Source organism: Saimiri boliviensis, chromosome 2, assembly GCF_048565385.1.
Source record: "Saimiri boliviensis isolate mSaiBol1 chromosome 2, mSaiBol1.pri, whole genome shotgun sequence".
Taxonomy (NCBI): Eukaryota; Metazoa; Chordata; class Mammalia; order Primates; family Cebidae; genus Saimiri; species Saimiri boliviensis.
The window spans coordinates 26,378,163-26,394,523 of NC_133450.1; the positions used below are offsets into that span (position 1 = coordinate 26,378,163).

Genomic DNA, 16,361 nt, shown 5'->3' on the forward strand with positions numbered 1-16,361 from the left:
GGCCCTCCCGATCCCGACATGCTCTGCGACTCTAGCCGCCTCCTACCGGCCCGGGCCGCGACCACGCTGCCCGCCCCGCCCCGAGCGCCGGGCCCCGCGCTCCGCCGCTGGCGGAGGGAGCTGCATTTTCCGGGGTAACCCGAACTGCCCTCCTGTGGCCCCTTGGCGGGGAGGCTGGTCCGACAGAGTGTGCCTCCGGTCCGGAGGGCGATCCGAAGGAGGGGGAAGATGCCACCGGCCACGGGCGGAGGCCTGGCAGAGTCCGAGCTGCGTCCCCGGAGGGGCCGCTGTGGGCACCAGGCTGCTAGGGCCGCGGGCTGGGACGTGGCCGCCACGGCTGCGGCGCGAAACCCCAAACGGCCTGCTCGGGGCTCGCGGCGCTTCGAGACGGCTAGCCGGTGGGCCCTGCTGGCCCTGGTGACGCTGCTGTCCTTCGCCACCCGCTTCCATCGCCTAGACGAGCCGCCGCACATCTGGTGAGTGACGGGATGGACTCGGCGGGCACCCATGGCAACCGGGAACGGACGCCGCCCTCTGATTGGCCCGAGGGCACGGAGGGGGCGGGATTTACTAGGAGGGGTGTGGCCGCGGTAGAGGGGAATTTGAAGTATCGAGTGGGTTGGGCTCTGACGAGGTGCAGTCTCTGGGAGCGGGATCGGTTTGCCCTGGTGGTGGGGTGGGCAGTGGGAGGCTTGGTATCAGAGGAAACAGCTGTCATGACTTCCAGGTTATGCTGCAGTGCCTCACCTGGCTTTCAAACTGTGGCTTTTAAAGGTGCTTTAAACTTTCCAAAGAGAATTGCAAATTCGTGGGTACAGAATTTTCTAAGGCCTGAGTTGGTATATCTGCAGGATTTTCAGGCATCAACAGAAAGGGGAAATACCTAACTGTGTACCTTTATCCTATAGGGCAAGGCCAGTTTAGGTGTTCAGGTATAGTGACAAAAGATTTTTTTTTTTTTTTTTTTTTTTTTTTTTAAAGACTGAGTTTCACTCTTGTTACCCAGGCTGGAGTGCAATGGTGCGGTCTTGGCTCACCACAACCTCCGCCTCCTGGGTTCAAGCAATTCTCCTGCCTCAGCCTCCTGAGTAGCTGGGATTACAGGCACGCACCACCATGCCCAGCTAATTTTTTGTATTTTTTTAGTAGAGACGGGGTTTCACCATGTTGACCAGGATGGTCTCGATCTCTTGACTTCGTGATCCACCCTCCTCGGCCTCCCAAAGTGCTGGGATTACAGGCTTGAGCCACCGCACCCGGCCGTGACAAAAGATTTTAAGAGACAGAACTCTTCCTGTGAGAAGAGATTTGTTTTCTAAAAGGTTTTAGTTTGTACTGTCCAGTTACTGGGTGTCAGAAATGGAACTTTGAGCAAATAACAAGCAAGAAAACAGACTGTCAGACTTGCCTTATTTAGAATTTAATAAATTAGCCTGTTATTGTGTCGTGACTGCTGGATTAGAGACAGAGGACTTTATTACAGGAAATAGGATGCATGTTAGAAGCAGTTTCCCTTGCGATCCAACTCCCACAGGGTGACACTATGGGCTCAAATGGATGACTGCACAGGCAGTGGGTTGCATCCAAGTGAAGGAACGACAGGCTTGGGAAATCTGTTTTATAGAAGGCAGTACCAGACCTCCTCTTTGTCTTGGAGGGAGACACTACCTCTTCTCAAGGTTGCTTGCTGCAGACACAACCCTGAGAAATGGCCCAGGTGAAATGTAGTCAGAGCCTTGCATTCTTAGTATACCCAGAATGATGTGTAGATGTATGAGCAATCTAATAGCCTCTCTGACCCCTGGATTCTACAGTCTTGGCTTCTAGCAGATTTTCACAAGACTATGCAACTCCCTTGGCTACTGGGATTAACCTGGCTGACAGAGGCAGGGACCAAATCTTTTCAATTTGTCCCTTACAGCATTTAATTAAGGTTGTTGTCAGTGGGACTCTAAGCAGCAGAATAAGGCCGGCCTACAGTATTTACCTCAACCATGCTCTCTAGTGTCCTGGATTCAGCCATTTGTGAATAAGTCCTGGGGGCACCTAGGAATCTTATTTCAGACAGTGGGGCTGCAGTGTAAGACCTGTCTATTAACCACTGCGACCTTTGCACTGGAGTTCAGCTTGATCTCTGATCTTTGGTGTCATTACCAGTAATTGCAATATCCCCCTACCCTTGTAAAAATTTTTTTAAAAAGTAACTACCAGGCCGGGCATGGTGGCTCATACCTGTAATCCGAGGACTTTGAGAGGCTGAGGTGGTGGATCATTTGAGCTCAGGAGTTAGAGACAAGCTTGGCCGACTTGGAGAAACCCTGTCTCAACTAAAAATACAAAAATTACCTGGGCATGATGGCAGGTTCCTGTAATGCTAGCTACTAGGGAGGCTGGGGTGGGAGAATCACTTGAATTTGGGTGGTAGAGGTTGCAGTGAGCTGAGATGGCGCCATTGCACTCCAGCCTGGGCAACAAGTGAGGCTCCATCTCATTAAAAAAAAAAAAAAAAAAAAAAAAAAGGAACTACCTTGATTTAATGGAAAGATATTTTGTGACCCATTCTTCCTTACACACTAACATTACTTGAAGGAGTGCAGACCGCTCCAAGGTTTTTTGTTAGATTTTTATTTGGATCACCATCAAATTTGATTACTATTACAGTGGTTTAAACCACATGGGCAGTGTCACTGAATAGTTGCAGCCTCAATCACGAGACGAGGCATAACCTATATAAGGCCCCTCGGATCTCGGGAGAAGCACGTGATTTCTGTCAGCCACACTGACAGAAGGTTGTGCTGATCCTAGGTTTGCACATCTATGAGGGAGGTCTGTGTTTGGGAGTTGGGAGTTGGTGTTGATGTCATCAGGCACATGGGAACAGTTCGAGACTGGCCATGTCTACATGAGTTTTTGTTTTCTTTTTTCTTTTTCGTACTGACCTACTAGATAAAGCTTTGCTGTTTTCATAGTGCAGTGCCAAACTCAGCCCCAGGTCAGATTGCCGGCTACAGTTGCTGCTTGACTTAAGTGGACCCTGTGAATGTTTGCCAGGCTTTGGTACTGGGCCTAGGGGTCAAAGAGAACACTGTTTCCCTTCTCTTTACATCTTCAGGGGACTAAGGTGTTCCTTCCCTAGAGGCCAGGATTGTTTCTTTCCTTTCATTTCTACATAATTATTATGTCCTGCCCTGGTACCTATAACTTCACCTTTTCTTTATTTATCCTCTACCAGTATCCAATCCAGACCTTTTAATATCCAAGGACATTGCGAGAAAATTGACAGAGGCGCGTTATGTCTTCTACCTTGACACATGTGGGCCACTGTAGGGTGACTTTAAAAGCACTGTACCCAACCAAATGATCATTAACTTTATGCTCTAGCACCAGGCCATTCCAACAAGACAATCTAGTGACTGAACTAGAGTTAAGTCTGACTTACGTAGACACCCTTCTCCTTCCAGCTGATCTGGGCTTTCTGCAAGGGGAAAGAAAGATGAATCATGGCTAGAAATGATCAGGGGAGATTCTTAAATTTTCAAAATAGGTTTTTATACCACTCCCTCCCGCCCTTTTTTTTTTTTTTTTTTTTTTTTTTTTAATCATTATACAGTTGGTAGCCAAAAGGAGATGAACCCTTTCTGAGAATGGCTGCCTTAGGTGACCAAACTGCTTCACTAAGGTGTGTAGAGCAGGAGGAGGTTAAAAACATAGAATCAAACATCTTTTGAGTTATCTTTGAGGGAACTATTCAGTACTTGACAATATCATGCCTGTGGATGGTAGGGAGTGTGGGATGTCCATCGAACACCTTGGCTATTGACTGTTGACATGGTTGGGTGGCCATTGTGACAAAAAGGTATGCCAACGTCAGACTGTAGATGGCTTGGAAAGCAGAAAACCTGGCAGAGTTTAGTTTCTTTCTTTTTTTTTTTTTCCTTCTTTCTTTTTTTTTAAAAAAATTATTTTTTTAATTAAAAAAAGACAGGGTTTCATCACGTTGGCTAGGCTGGTCTCGAACTCCTGGCCTCAGGTGATCCTCCCACCTTGGCCTCCCAAAGTGCAGGGATTACAGGCATGAGCCACCGTGCTCAGCCAGCAGAGTTTAATTTCACAGGCCACAGTGGTATACACAGAGTCAGATGATTGGACTGGAAAAGCAGCATCAACACTGTCATCTGAAAAAGTATCAGCAGTAGCAAGGTACTGATGATAGCCTGGAGAAGGGAACAAAGTCCTAATGTCAGTCTCCCAGGAGCAGGTGGGGTCAGTGCCCCTTGCAACGTGGTTTCCTTTATTGCAAGACCAGCAGGCCAACTTTTGGCAGGTGTCACAAGTCTGGCATGCAGTGGTGGCTTCTGTCTCAGAAACATGTAGTCCCATACATTGTGCCTAGTCCACGAGGGTAGATGTTTCCACACCTGTTGCATGAATCCGGGTGGCTATAGCAGCAGTCTCAGTGGTGCAGGCATGATCAGCAGTTTGATTCCAGTCAGTCTTATCAGAGTACCCGTCCTTAGTGTGGGCACCTACATGAGTGGTCCAGTGTGTCCCACTGGCAGGCAGCCATGATGTGTTTCCACACTTCTCAGTGTTCATCTCTCAGTATTTAGTCTTCCAAGTGGCATACCAAATGCTTCAACCCTTACTGCTGTCAGCCATCTGGAGTTGTCACTGGGACTAAATGACTGGTGCTGTCTGGTGGGCCACATCAGCTTTTAATGCAGCCTAATCACTGGTGAACCAGGCCTAAACATTTTGAGGAACTTCTGTGAATCAAGGGCCCTATTAAACCAGCAGCTCAGCTTCAGGGAGTGGAGAAGGTTGTTTCTCCTAAAGTGGGAGCTACCACTTCTTCATGTAAAACTAAGATGCCTCTAGGGCCAGCCTGGCTATACTCTTTTTTTTTTTTAAGAGATGAGGTCTGACACTCTGTTGCCCAGGCTGGAGTGCAGTGGTACAATCGTAGCTCACTGTAGCCTCAAACTCCTGGGCTCCTCTTGCCTCAGCCTTCTGAGTAGCTGGCACTACAGGCATGTGCCATCACATCCAGCTAATTAAAACAGATTTTTGAAGAGACGAGTTCTCACCATGCTCCCCGGGCTGGTCTAGAACTCCTGGCCTCAAGCCATCCAACTGGCTCAGCCTCCTGGATAGCTGGGATTACCAGCTGTACTCTTGAATATACCATTTCCATAGGATCAGTGAGCCTTGTTAAACCCTTCCCTTGTTATCAGTAGATTCCCACTTATCCACCCCAAAGTAGGAATACTAGGGCTGGGAGTCCTGAGGCCTGTATGGATCAGGCAATCAATTTCTAAATGTTGACTGGTAAGAGGTTAATAGCTGCCCTTTTAAAAAGGGTGTGCTTGGTACCTGTGTCCAGCAGGTGGCACTGTGATTCTGGTTCGTGGCTCTCGGTACTCCAGCAGCCATGAAGTTTTTAAACTTGTGATTTATTTCCCTTCCCTTCCAGGGATGTAGATTTTTTTCCTCTGGACCACCAGGAGAGGACAGGATCACCTGTCTACACACAGCAGCCCTTGCACAGGATAATCCTATTTGACACTTATGTGATCAGTATCAGCCATATATTTAGCACTGGAAGCCACTGGAATAGTACACTGAACAGGCCCAAAGAGCCCTGCCTGCAATGTCACTTTAACTTCCCTTCCCTACAGGGAGCATGGCTCAAACTTTATCAGTTTAATTTGGACACTTTTCCCACCTTGAACTAATGTGTCTAGTAGGCCTGCATCAGGGGCTATGGTGACAGCCAGCTAGAGATTTTGCCATTTCCCCAGTTGGAGAGTGTGGCAGTGCTGGCTGCAGGGAGTAGGGAGAAGCTTCTTTTCCTCCTGTAGCTCTTCACTAGGCTTGGCGCCACTGTCTCCCCAGTGTCGCTCCCCCAGGGCTTAGGGGCCCATTTCCCTTTAGTCCTTGTGCACACTACTACAGCTCTCCCTGCAGTCCTCAGTGCCTGTGGTAACCTCTATGCCTAGTACATCCTCCCACCATGTGACCAGGTAGGGTGGAGATAAGGGACCTCGCATCCAGCAGAGCCCTGAGTTTGTCTCTCTCCTCCCTGGGGCTCTCCAGCATACCAGGATGGGTGTGCATGCCCTTCAGTCCCCTTTAGAGACATAGGGACCTCAGCCCAACCTTTAATCATCGCAGTCTTTAAAGCAGCTGAGGTTGTGGTAGAGTGGGAGGGATCGTGAGCCATAAAGGGAGAGAGTGGCTCAGAGCCAGAAAGCAAGGCATATTTATATTTACTTTTGGCTTGAGTACACAGCTCACCCAAGGATCTTTCAGTGTTCTCATTTTACTCAGAGTTCTAGCTTATATAGCAGGGTCCTATTGCCGCACCATTTGTGGAAGCATTGGAGACTTCTTGATTCAGCAGCCACATCCATATTGCCTTTCAGCAGGGGCTGCTGGGCTTGCTGCCATTTTCACAGTCACACCTCTTCCTCCTTTTGCCCAGAGGATGGGCAATAACCAAGGTGACATTCAATGGCTTTTTTCAATCCTGCCTCTTGCCATCAGCTTCTCTAATAGGTGGGACGTGGGGAACTCTCACTACCCCCATTGCCAGCCTGTGGAGGCCCTCATTCTTTCTCTTCCAGAAGACTATGTCTCTCCTCATCCTGTGCTTGTCCCCATGCTGTCAGGGGCTGAGATTTTATCTTAGCCTACTTATAAGCTAATAAATTAGCCTGTTACTGTTTTTTGCATGCCGACAGAAGACAAAATCTTGGGTCAGAGACAGAGGACTCTTTCTCATGGCACAGCGAGTGAGATGTGCATCAGCATGTTGGCATCAGTTTCCTCTGCCCCCTAAGTCCCAGGTGGTGCTGTGGGACTGGATGAAAGCTTGCACAGGCAGTAGGTTGCATCACAGCTGAGTATATTAAGCTTGGGAATCTGCTTTTTTATAGCAAGCAGTAAGCAAGACAGCCCTCTGTCTCAGAGAGAGGCACAGACTCTTCCCTAAGGGTTATGTTCATGGCAAACATAGCCCTTAGAAATGACCTCGGGAAAGATGAATCAGGGCATTGCATTCTTGGCACACCCTGCAAGGCCTGGAGGAGCACAAGGGAGCCATGGAGGACGGTCTCTCCTAACACAAGCAATAAAAGCCTGGAGGAAATATGAATGTCACAACTGCCTTTACTTGGGAAACTTTTGAAGTGGAGTCTGGAGCTCAGGCCAGGTGCTGTGGTTCACACCTGTAATCCTAGCACTTTGGAAGGCCAAGGCAGGTGGCTCACCTGAGGTCAGGAGTGTGAGACCAGCCTGGCCAACATGATAAAACCCTGTCACTACTAAAAATATACAACAGGTGTGGTGGCATGCGCCTGTAGTCCCAGCTATTTGGGAGGCTGAGGCAGGAGAATTGCTTGAATCCAGGAGGTGGAGGTTGTAGTGAGCTGAGATTGCATCACTGCACTGCAGCCTGGGCAACAAGAGCGAACTCAGTCTCAAAAAAAAAAACCCAAAAAAAACAAAAAACTGGAACACTTTTGTTAGTATGTTCCCAAACAGATTTAAAAACTAACCATAAATGTCAGGACAGTTTAAATAGGGTCCCTCAGGTATGGTGCTTTATAGTCTACAGAATTCTTTCACATGTGTTATCTGAGGTGAGCCCTAAGACTTCCCTGGGAGGTGCACAGGTATTGTCTTCATTTTGTAGATGAGATAAGAGGAGTAGAGAGAGTGAGTGACTTTTGCTAGGTTGTGCCTTTAGTTAGTGGTGGAGCCAGGACTGGACCACTCTGCAAATCAATTTTGTTATATTGCTTTGAAGTTATTTTTCTCTTTGACCTTACCATGCCATTGTCCTCACTGCATGTCAAGCAGTGTGTTTAGCAGATGCAGAAATAGACTTATTTTTCTGCCTCATCTTGGACTCACCGAGTAAGATATAAAAAGAACCCTAGATTTTTGGGTAAAGCATGTTTTGCCTGTTATGTAGTTGGTCAGTAATGACTGCTCATGACCTGGGGATTGATGACAACTGGAAAGTAACCCTTCTTTGGAGCTACAGGGAGAAAATAATGAATAGAAATGGCCAGGCTCTGCTGGGTGACTTGGCTGCCTTCCTAAAGCCCTCATGCATGGTGTAGAAAGTTGTATGTGATTGTATAGAAGACGACTTTACGTTGTGTTTGAAAGCTTATTTATTCAAATTGCTTATTTACTTGCAAATAACTTAAGCACTGAGGATAGGTTTTAGATATGGTTTTAAATTAGTAAGAAAACCCTCAGTTTTTGCCGGGTGTGGTGGCTCAAGCCTGTAATCCCAGCACTTTGGGAGGCCGAGGCGGGTGGATCATGAGGTTGAGAGATTGAGACCATCCTGGTCAACATGGTGAAACCCCGTCTCTACTAAAAATACAAAAAACTAGCTGGGCGTGGTGGCGCGTGCCTGTAATCCCAGCTACTTAGGAGGCTGAGGCAGGAGAATTGCCTGAGCCCAGGAGGCGGAGGTTGCGGTGAGCCGAGATCGCGCCATTGCACTCCAGCCTGGGTAACAAGAGCGAAACTACGTCTCAAAAAGAAAAAAAAAAGAAAACCCTCAGTTTTTATATACTAGTTAGTATAAGATCAGTCAGATCATAGCAGGTTACTTGTCACAGAGTCGCTGAGCAAAATGAGACTCCTGTGACAATCATGTTGATAGTCTCAACTCTGACCAGAAGTTCAACAATGTAGTAGTGGACCTTCTTTTTTTTTTTTTTTTTTTGAGACGGAGTTTCGCTCTTGTTACCCAGGCTGGAGTGCAATGGCGCGATCTCGGCTCACCGCAACCTCCGCCTCCTGGGCTCAGGCAATTCTCCTGCCTAAGCCTCCTGAGTAGCTGGGATTACAGGCACGTGCCACCACGCCCAGCTAATTTTTTGTATTTTTAGTAGAGACGGGGTTTCACCATGTTGACCAGGTTGGTCTCGATCTCTCGACCTCGTGATCCACCCGCCTCGGCCTCCCAAAGTGCTGGGATGACAGGCTTGAGCCACCGCGCCCGGCAGTAGTGGACCTTCTAATAGCAAATGTTGTCCTAGAAGTTAACGGACTTGGCAGAATTTTTTTAAATTTAAATTTTTGTTTACACTAGCCAATTTTTAGCCATTACAAAAGATATTGCAGTGTTTACACTAGCTACTTGGGGATAAGAAGAAAACTCTCGCTACAAGCCTTTCCATCTTATGGGAAAACTTTTTGCCATTTTAAAATAAATAGAAACTCAAGATACAGAGTAAGTATATGTGTATTTAACTCAATTGGTAACTAGCTGGTGTCTACTTGCTCACCTTTCTCATCTATCTGAATGAAGACCAGTGGCCAGCTTGATGTCTGTCTTCTTCAAATCACTTGTGTCAAAAGCTTTTCTTAAAAAAAAAAATCCAAACTTTTTCATTAATTATTTGAAATGCATAGCCTTTAATTTTAACCATGCTTTATTAAGGCCATTTGGATTTTATGATAATTTTACAATTCCTGTTTCTCTTTCTGTGTTTCCTTTAGTTGGGATGAGACTCACTTTGGAAAAATGGGAAGTTACTATATCAACCGCACGTTTTTCTTTGATGTGCACCCGCCTCTGGGAAAGGTGAGCAGTGTGGTGAACAGCAGCTCTCTGGTACTGGAGGATTGGTCCTGAGGGCGGGAGCCACATCTTGATTTTGGATTTAATTCTGGGACTTGCAAAAAGAATTTTCTGACATTTCAGACCAGCTACTTTCATGGAAAATCTTTGGTGTTTTTTAAGAGTCCTCTGGGCTCAGAAATGGATAGAGGACCCATCAGCTGAGGGAGGGATCAACAAAATGTGGCACAGCCATATGGTGGGTAATATTGGGCCTTAAAAAGGGATGAAGTTCTGATACGTGCTGTAACATGGATGAACCTGGAAAACATTATGCTAAATGGAAGAAGCCAGACACAAAAGGTTACATACCCTATGATCCCACTTGTATGGACTATCTAGAACTGACAAATCCACAGAGACACTAAGTAGATTAGCGGTTGCTAGGATCTCAGGGGAGGACATGTCTGCAAATGGGTAGGGGGATTCTTCTTGGGGTGATGACATGTTATGGAATTAGTGGTAATGATTGTACAATCTTGTGAATATATTTAAAACCACCCATTGCATGCTTTAAAATGGTAGATGTTATGTGAATTTGTCTCAGTTTTAAAAAAGAGATAGGAATACATTGCATGAAGCAGAAATAGCTTAGGGGGCTGATGTCTACATGGGCTGACTTTTTTCTCCCTTTCCATGCCCAGGATACACATTGTTTGATTTGTTTTTTTCACGTTTTACCATTAGAAATTCCACCAATTCGAATTCATTTTACTCTTTTTTGTTTGTTTGTTTGTTTGAGACCAGTTTCACTCTTGCCACCCAGGCCAGAGTACAGTGGCATGATTTCGGCTCACTGCAACTTCTACCTCCCAGGTTCAAGCGATTCTCCTGCCTCAGCCTCCCAAGTAGCTGGGATTACAGGTACCTACCAACATGCCTGGCTAATTTTTGTATTTTTAGTGGAGACAGCGTTTCACCATGTTGGCCAGGCTGGTCTCAAGCTCCTGACCTCAGGTGATCCACCTGCCTCAGCCTCCCAAAGTGCTGGGATTACAGATGTCAGCCACTGCACCAGGCTCGTTTTACTCTTTTAAAAGTGAAAACCTCTGAGAAGGCTGTTGGATTAGCCCTGGAATTCACTCAAGTTTTTCTTCCTAACTGGAGACTTAGATCTTGGGCACCAAGGGGCCAGGAATTTTCCTGTGATGAAGTGGGGAGTGATCTTGGAGCATGTGGCACTTGGGGATAAAGGTGGGAGCAGGGAAGGCAGGAGGAGGCAATGATAGTAGTCTTTTATCAAACATCAGGAAAATCACCTATAGGTGCGCTTAAGGAAACATGAGAGCAGGGGGCCCTATAGCGGGGAGGGTTGGAGAGGGAGGTAGAACAGGTAGCCTATTTCAGAATTGGCTCTGAGCCCAGGAAAAGTGTAGAAGGTATTATGCCTCTTCCTGTCTTATTTTACACTATAACGACAATAGAAAGAAGAGCCATTAAAAACATTTAGTCTGTTCTAGTCACTTTAGAGTCAATATCTCTTGTAAGCCTCAGAACAACCTTATAAAGTAGGTATTGTTGCATCCCCATTTTACAGATGGGGAACTGAAGCAAGGTTAGTAGTTTGCCATAGGGAGCCAAGCTAGTAAGTGGCAGACTCAAGGTTGAGACTGGCACAGAGCTTGCTGTCTTAATCATGACACCACATTTCCTTGCAAACTTGCCTTGGCTCACTCCTCAGACTCCATCTGTTACTACCATAAAATTAAGCAACAGAATGTGTTGAGTATTTGCATGGAGCTAGCCTGTGAACCAGACCTCTGATGAAGATTTTTCGTAGGAAACCCAGCCCAGTCTTTCTCCTGGGGACTGCCCCTTCTCTTTTGGAGTTTCTCAGTGCTCAGTGCATGTGGACATGTACACAGGACTGGCTGATTGGTTTAATTTACCTAAGCCTTAGGCTCGGCACGGTGGCTCACGCCTCTAATCCCAGCACTTTGAGAGGCTGAGGCAGGTGGATCACCTGAGGTCAGGAGTTCGAGACCAGCCTGGCCAACATGGTGACACCCCGTCTCTAGTAAAAACACAAAAATTAGCCAGGTGTGGTGGTATGTGTCTGTAGTCCCAGTTACTTGGGAGGCTGAGGCAGGAGAATGGCTTGAACCTGGGAGGTGGAGGCTGCAGTGAGCCAAGATTATGCCAGTGCACTCCAGCCTGGGTGACAGAGCAAAATAATAATAATTTACCTAAGCCTTGCCTTCCTCACATCCAGTTGCCCGTGTGAAGGGAGAAGTGTGAGGCTTCTAATGCTGCTCCCAGGGAGTGTGGCCCATCTGCACCCCTAATTCATCTCCTGATGGTTCTGCGTTCTGTCTGGTTGAAAGAGAGTGATGAGCAAACTGGAAACCCGTGAGTGGGCATAGTAGCTTCTGCAGGTTCTGAGGCAGTCAAGGAATCAAAAGCCCTTCCCAGTGGCAAGCAGGAAGTTTTCTCCTTTGCTACTAAGGCTGAGACCTGCTACTTCACATTGGCCCCCAGCCCTGGTAACCTGGTGGCTCCAGTCCAACAGGAACTTATAAAATAAAAAAGCCTGCACATAGTAGAAAATGTGGTCAGCACAGAAGGAAGTACAAGGTCAGAAGCCTCCGCCACCACATTTCTAGTCTTCAGAGGTAACCACAGTCATCTTTGTCAATAGTTTCTTTTATTCCTCTAGGAATTTTTTAATACAAATAAAGTGTGTCTGTTTTTATATATGTACATGTGAACAGTACAGTATATATACACACAATCCTTTTTAAAAACTCACATGGGATAAGACTACAATGGCTTAGCAACTCGTATTTGAAATGTGATCTGTCTTCTTTCCACATTTGCACGTAAAGATGCGCTTGATTCTTTTTCATGGCCGTGTGTCATTCCGTTACATAGATGTGCCGTAAGTATTTCACCCCTCTTTTCAGTTGGTGGGCAGCATGTATGTTATTTCTAGTTTTTAGCCATTACAAAAGATATTGCAGTGAGCATCCTTGTGCATATATCATTGCATATTTGTACAGGTATATCTGAAAAACTCCCAGCAGTCAAGCTAAAAGAATCAAAGAATATGCACATTTAAAATTGTGTGTGTTATAGGTAAGTTTTTCTGAAAAATGTAATAATATATAGTCTCACCAACAGTGTATGATTATGCTTCCTTCCCCACATCATTGCCAGCACTGGTATGATCATACATGAAAAACTTTTGTCAGTTGGAGAGTAAAAAATGATGTCTCCAATTGACAAAGTTCTTAAAGTATGTTTTCATTTGCGTGGTTTTATGAGTTAGGTCGAACATTTTTTCATATGTTTGTTAGTCATTTGCATTTTGTTTTTTATGAATTTGCCATTTCTTCTGATAAGTTATTCATTTTTTCTATTGATTTGAAAGAGTCATTTAAGAAATTAACTTGGGGCTCCTTTTAACCTTAAGGGGACTGAGAGAGAACTGAACTTTGAGTGTCTGCTAAGTGCTTGGTATAGTGTTAGGTGTTCTCTTAATTGCGTCACCTCTAACCCTCACACCCCCTGTGAGGAAGTTTTTATGACCTATAGCTGAGTGATATTAAGTATTGTTCGTGATCAGAGAGCTAGAAGGTAGGGTACCGAGATCTAAGACATCTGTGCATTTCTTCACTCCAGACCAGCCAAGCAGACTGGAAATGTGTGACCAGCACTAGGCAAGCTTGTCCTCCAAGATCCCAGGTGGGAAGAGGGATTCATTTCATTGCCAGCTGGCAGCTTTAGTTCATCTGGACCCTGGGGTTCCCCCATTCCTTTTGAAAAACAAGTCTTTGTGGTCTTTTACTGCCAAACTTCAGCTTCTATATCTTGACCTGGAACTGTAGAGAGTGGCTTTGTTTAGAACTACATAGAGAAAAAAGTGGGTTGGTTAGTGATCCAAATCCAAGTCCCTCAAGTGTGGCTAGGAGGGACTTTCCCCACACAGCCAGTGTATTCCCCGCTCCACACAGCCCACCAGAGCCCGGGGGTCATGCTGGAGCAGCCTGGGGCTGTCCCAGATGGTTGGCATTTGCCGGCAGTTTTTATACTTCAGCTGCCTCTGGTGGCTTGTGTGAAAAATAGAATTTTACAAGATTGATGGCCAAGGAAATATACAAAAGAAACAGCCGATCTTCTCAAAGGTTTTGATGGATTCATGACTCACAGTCTCAGTTTATAGTTGATTTGTTCTGGTTTGGGAGGCACCAAGGTTGCCCTCCTTTGGAATGTTAGGAATAGGAGAAAGCAGCCTCTGTCCTTTGGCAGTTTTTCTCCTCCCCTCCTGGCAAATGCGTCTGTCTTTACATTCGTCTTTCCGATAGTCTTCCCTTGTCTCTATTCCTGGTGTGTAGCTCCTTGGTCCCTTTTCTCCCTCATCGTAACTCGGAACCTCACTTGCCTTTCAAAAGGCCAGTTTCCCAGGAACCAGCCCCTGCCCATGACCCAAGAGCTGCCGTGTTTTATTTTAAACCGTCTGAAAGAAAGGGGAATAAGAGAGCCCCTTACTGACTCTGCCCTTCAAATTGGAGCTCTTTTTCCTTCCTAAGTGTTTAGGCTGCGCCATTCCCAGAACTCGGCCATAATACAAGAGAGGATTTGTTTGAAGCAGTGAACTCTATAGACAAAAGATTCTTTGCTCTGTGGCAGCTGCAGGAGAAAATGTCACATCGGCAGCTTTTTCTATGGACGGTTGTCAAGGGAAGCCAAAGTCTGTGGGTGCAGCTGGAGGGAAGTTCAGAGGACAGAGGAATCTTCTCCCAAAGGCTTCTCATCTTTTTGTTTGTTCTTCTCTCCTCAGATGCTGATAGGTCTTGCTGGCTACCTGAGTGGATATGATGGTACCTTTTTGTTCCAGAAGCCTGGGGATAAATATGAGCATCACAGCTACATGGGAATGAGAGGAGTAAGGCTTCCTGACTTGATATGGACTGACGGAACCCTAGGGCCACACTAAATCAGAAGTGTTATAGTTAGCAGCCCTGGAGTGGTGGCAGATGTAAATAAAGGGGCTTTGGGTGGTGAGGAGGGGGGAGGATGATCAGATCCTCCCCTGTGGTGTAGATATTTAGAACTGAGGTGAGGAAGAAGGGAAGAGGAGGCCGCAAATAATTCAGAGATGACATAGACAGGAGCAAGCACACACTGTCACCTGCTGCCCTGCCTGCCCCGGTGTACTGTCAGACCTGAGGTTGGAGAGCAGCCTGGAAGCCGGGCAGTCAGGAGTCTCCTGCAGCTCCATTGGTGCTTCTGGGCACTAGCACGCTGCCTGCTCCTCCTCTCACAGCCACAGCTGCTGGAGTCTTGCCTACATCTCAGAGCCTTTTCTGAAGATTTTGGCATCCCACACCCTGTCACTAAGCTCCTGTGTCTTTCCGCATGAAGATTTCAGGCACACAGAAAGAGTTTTCCAGCCTTATTTTAAGGGAGGCCAAACGTCTGCTCCAGTCCCTCTGTGTCCTGATTCACAGCACCAGCCTTGATGGAGCATGGCAGAGCCTAAACACCCAACTCATCAGGAACCCTGAACGTGTAGCTGAATGAAGCCAGCAGAAGCTAACCTGCAGTGTGGACCTCTCAGAGAAGTTTGCATTTACTAGCCCCTTTCCTTGAGGGTTTTCCAGCATTTTAGATAAATAGCTATGTGCTCATTTGGCCTTGTCATTAGTTGATTTGCATGACCATATCTTGGTCTATTAAACAAGGAGTGTATCCTACCCTCAAATTATGTTCTTAGGTGATTCTCTGTCTTCCTAATAACTTTTGAACACCATGTAGCATACATAATTGGATGTGACAACCAAATGTGAGAATTTCCCTTTCTCCTGGCTTGTGTGTTTATTTTGATGGACAGGTAGGGGATGGAAGAGGGCCGGCAGCTTAAAAAAACAACCAAACAGGCATCCAGGTACTGAAGTATCAAGCAATCCCTTTTTCCAAAATCAAAATATGTTCATTGTGCAGATTAAAGACTGGTTTCTGGTGTAATTGAAGAAAAGAACTAGGGGTTCCTTAGAATTCTCTGAAACACCTTCAGAGGGGTCTTTCTCAACTTGTACCTACAGTTTTGTAATAGGAGCTAATGGTTATGAATTACATCTGTGTGTTAATAACACTCATTTTCTTCCCTTCTCTCTATTTCTGGTGCGTAGTTACTTGGTCGCTTTTCTCTTTCTCTCCTGCCACACCTTCCTGGCTGAACTTTGTTGATGTCCTGTCAGTGCACAGGTTGCTGCTTAATGTGAACATACATATTGCTTGATTTGACTCTTCACTGTTACAGTACTGTTTTCTTAGTTATAGATATCCTAGGTGACTTTAGGTTACCAAAGTCATGCCTTCATCAGGTCCCCTGTCTTAATCATTAGGTGTACTGAGTCCGGTAGGTCCCTGTTGCCCAGCTCAGCTTGTTATTTGACAGCTTCTCTATTCCTCCCACAGTTCTGTGCATTCCTCGGTTCCTGGCTGGTCCCCTTTGCCTACCTCACTGTACTGGATCTGTCCAAGTCCCTCTCGGCAGCACTGCTCACCGCTGCCCTCCTCACCTTCGGTAAGTTGTCTTAGCCATACCATGGCTTTTGGAAAATAGTTGTCACTCTGTGAGTGTAGCTGAAAATCAGTACATTCAAGGTCCCTATCTGTGGGTCCAGTTGTTATTTAATTTTAGGATTGGGTAAAATGTACTACAAATCTCATTTTGTTCACTGGTAATACTTAATGTATATCAATAGTT

At 46.2% G+C, this 16,361-nt stretch overlaps 1 protein-coding gene across 1 annotated transcript in view; it reads left to right on the forward strand.

Moving 5' to 3' along the window:
- The first annotated feature begins 55 nt into the window (after nt 1-55).
- The window catches only part of POMT2 (protein O-mannosyltransferase 2), a 44,325-nt gene continuing 28,019 nt past the window's right edge, over nt 56-16,361 (forward strand). The window contains exons 1-4 of the mRNA XM_003924590.4: nt 56-476; nt 9,529-9,613; nt 14,430-14,534; nt 16,070-16,178. Of these exons, the coding sequence (XP_003924639.1) occupies nt 229-476; nt 9,529-9,613; nt 14,430-14,534; nt 16,070-16,178 (547 nt within the window). The 5' untranslated portion in view covers nt 56-228. The remainder of the gene's footprint in view (nt 477-9,528; nt 9,614-14,429; nt 14,535-16,069; nt 16,179-16,361) is intronic.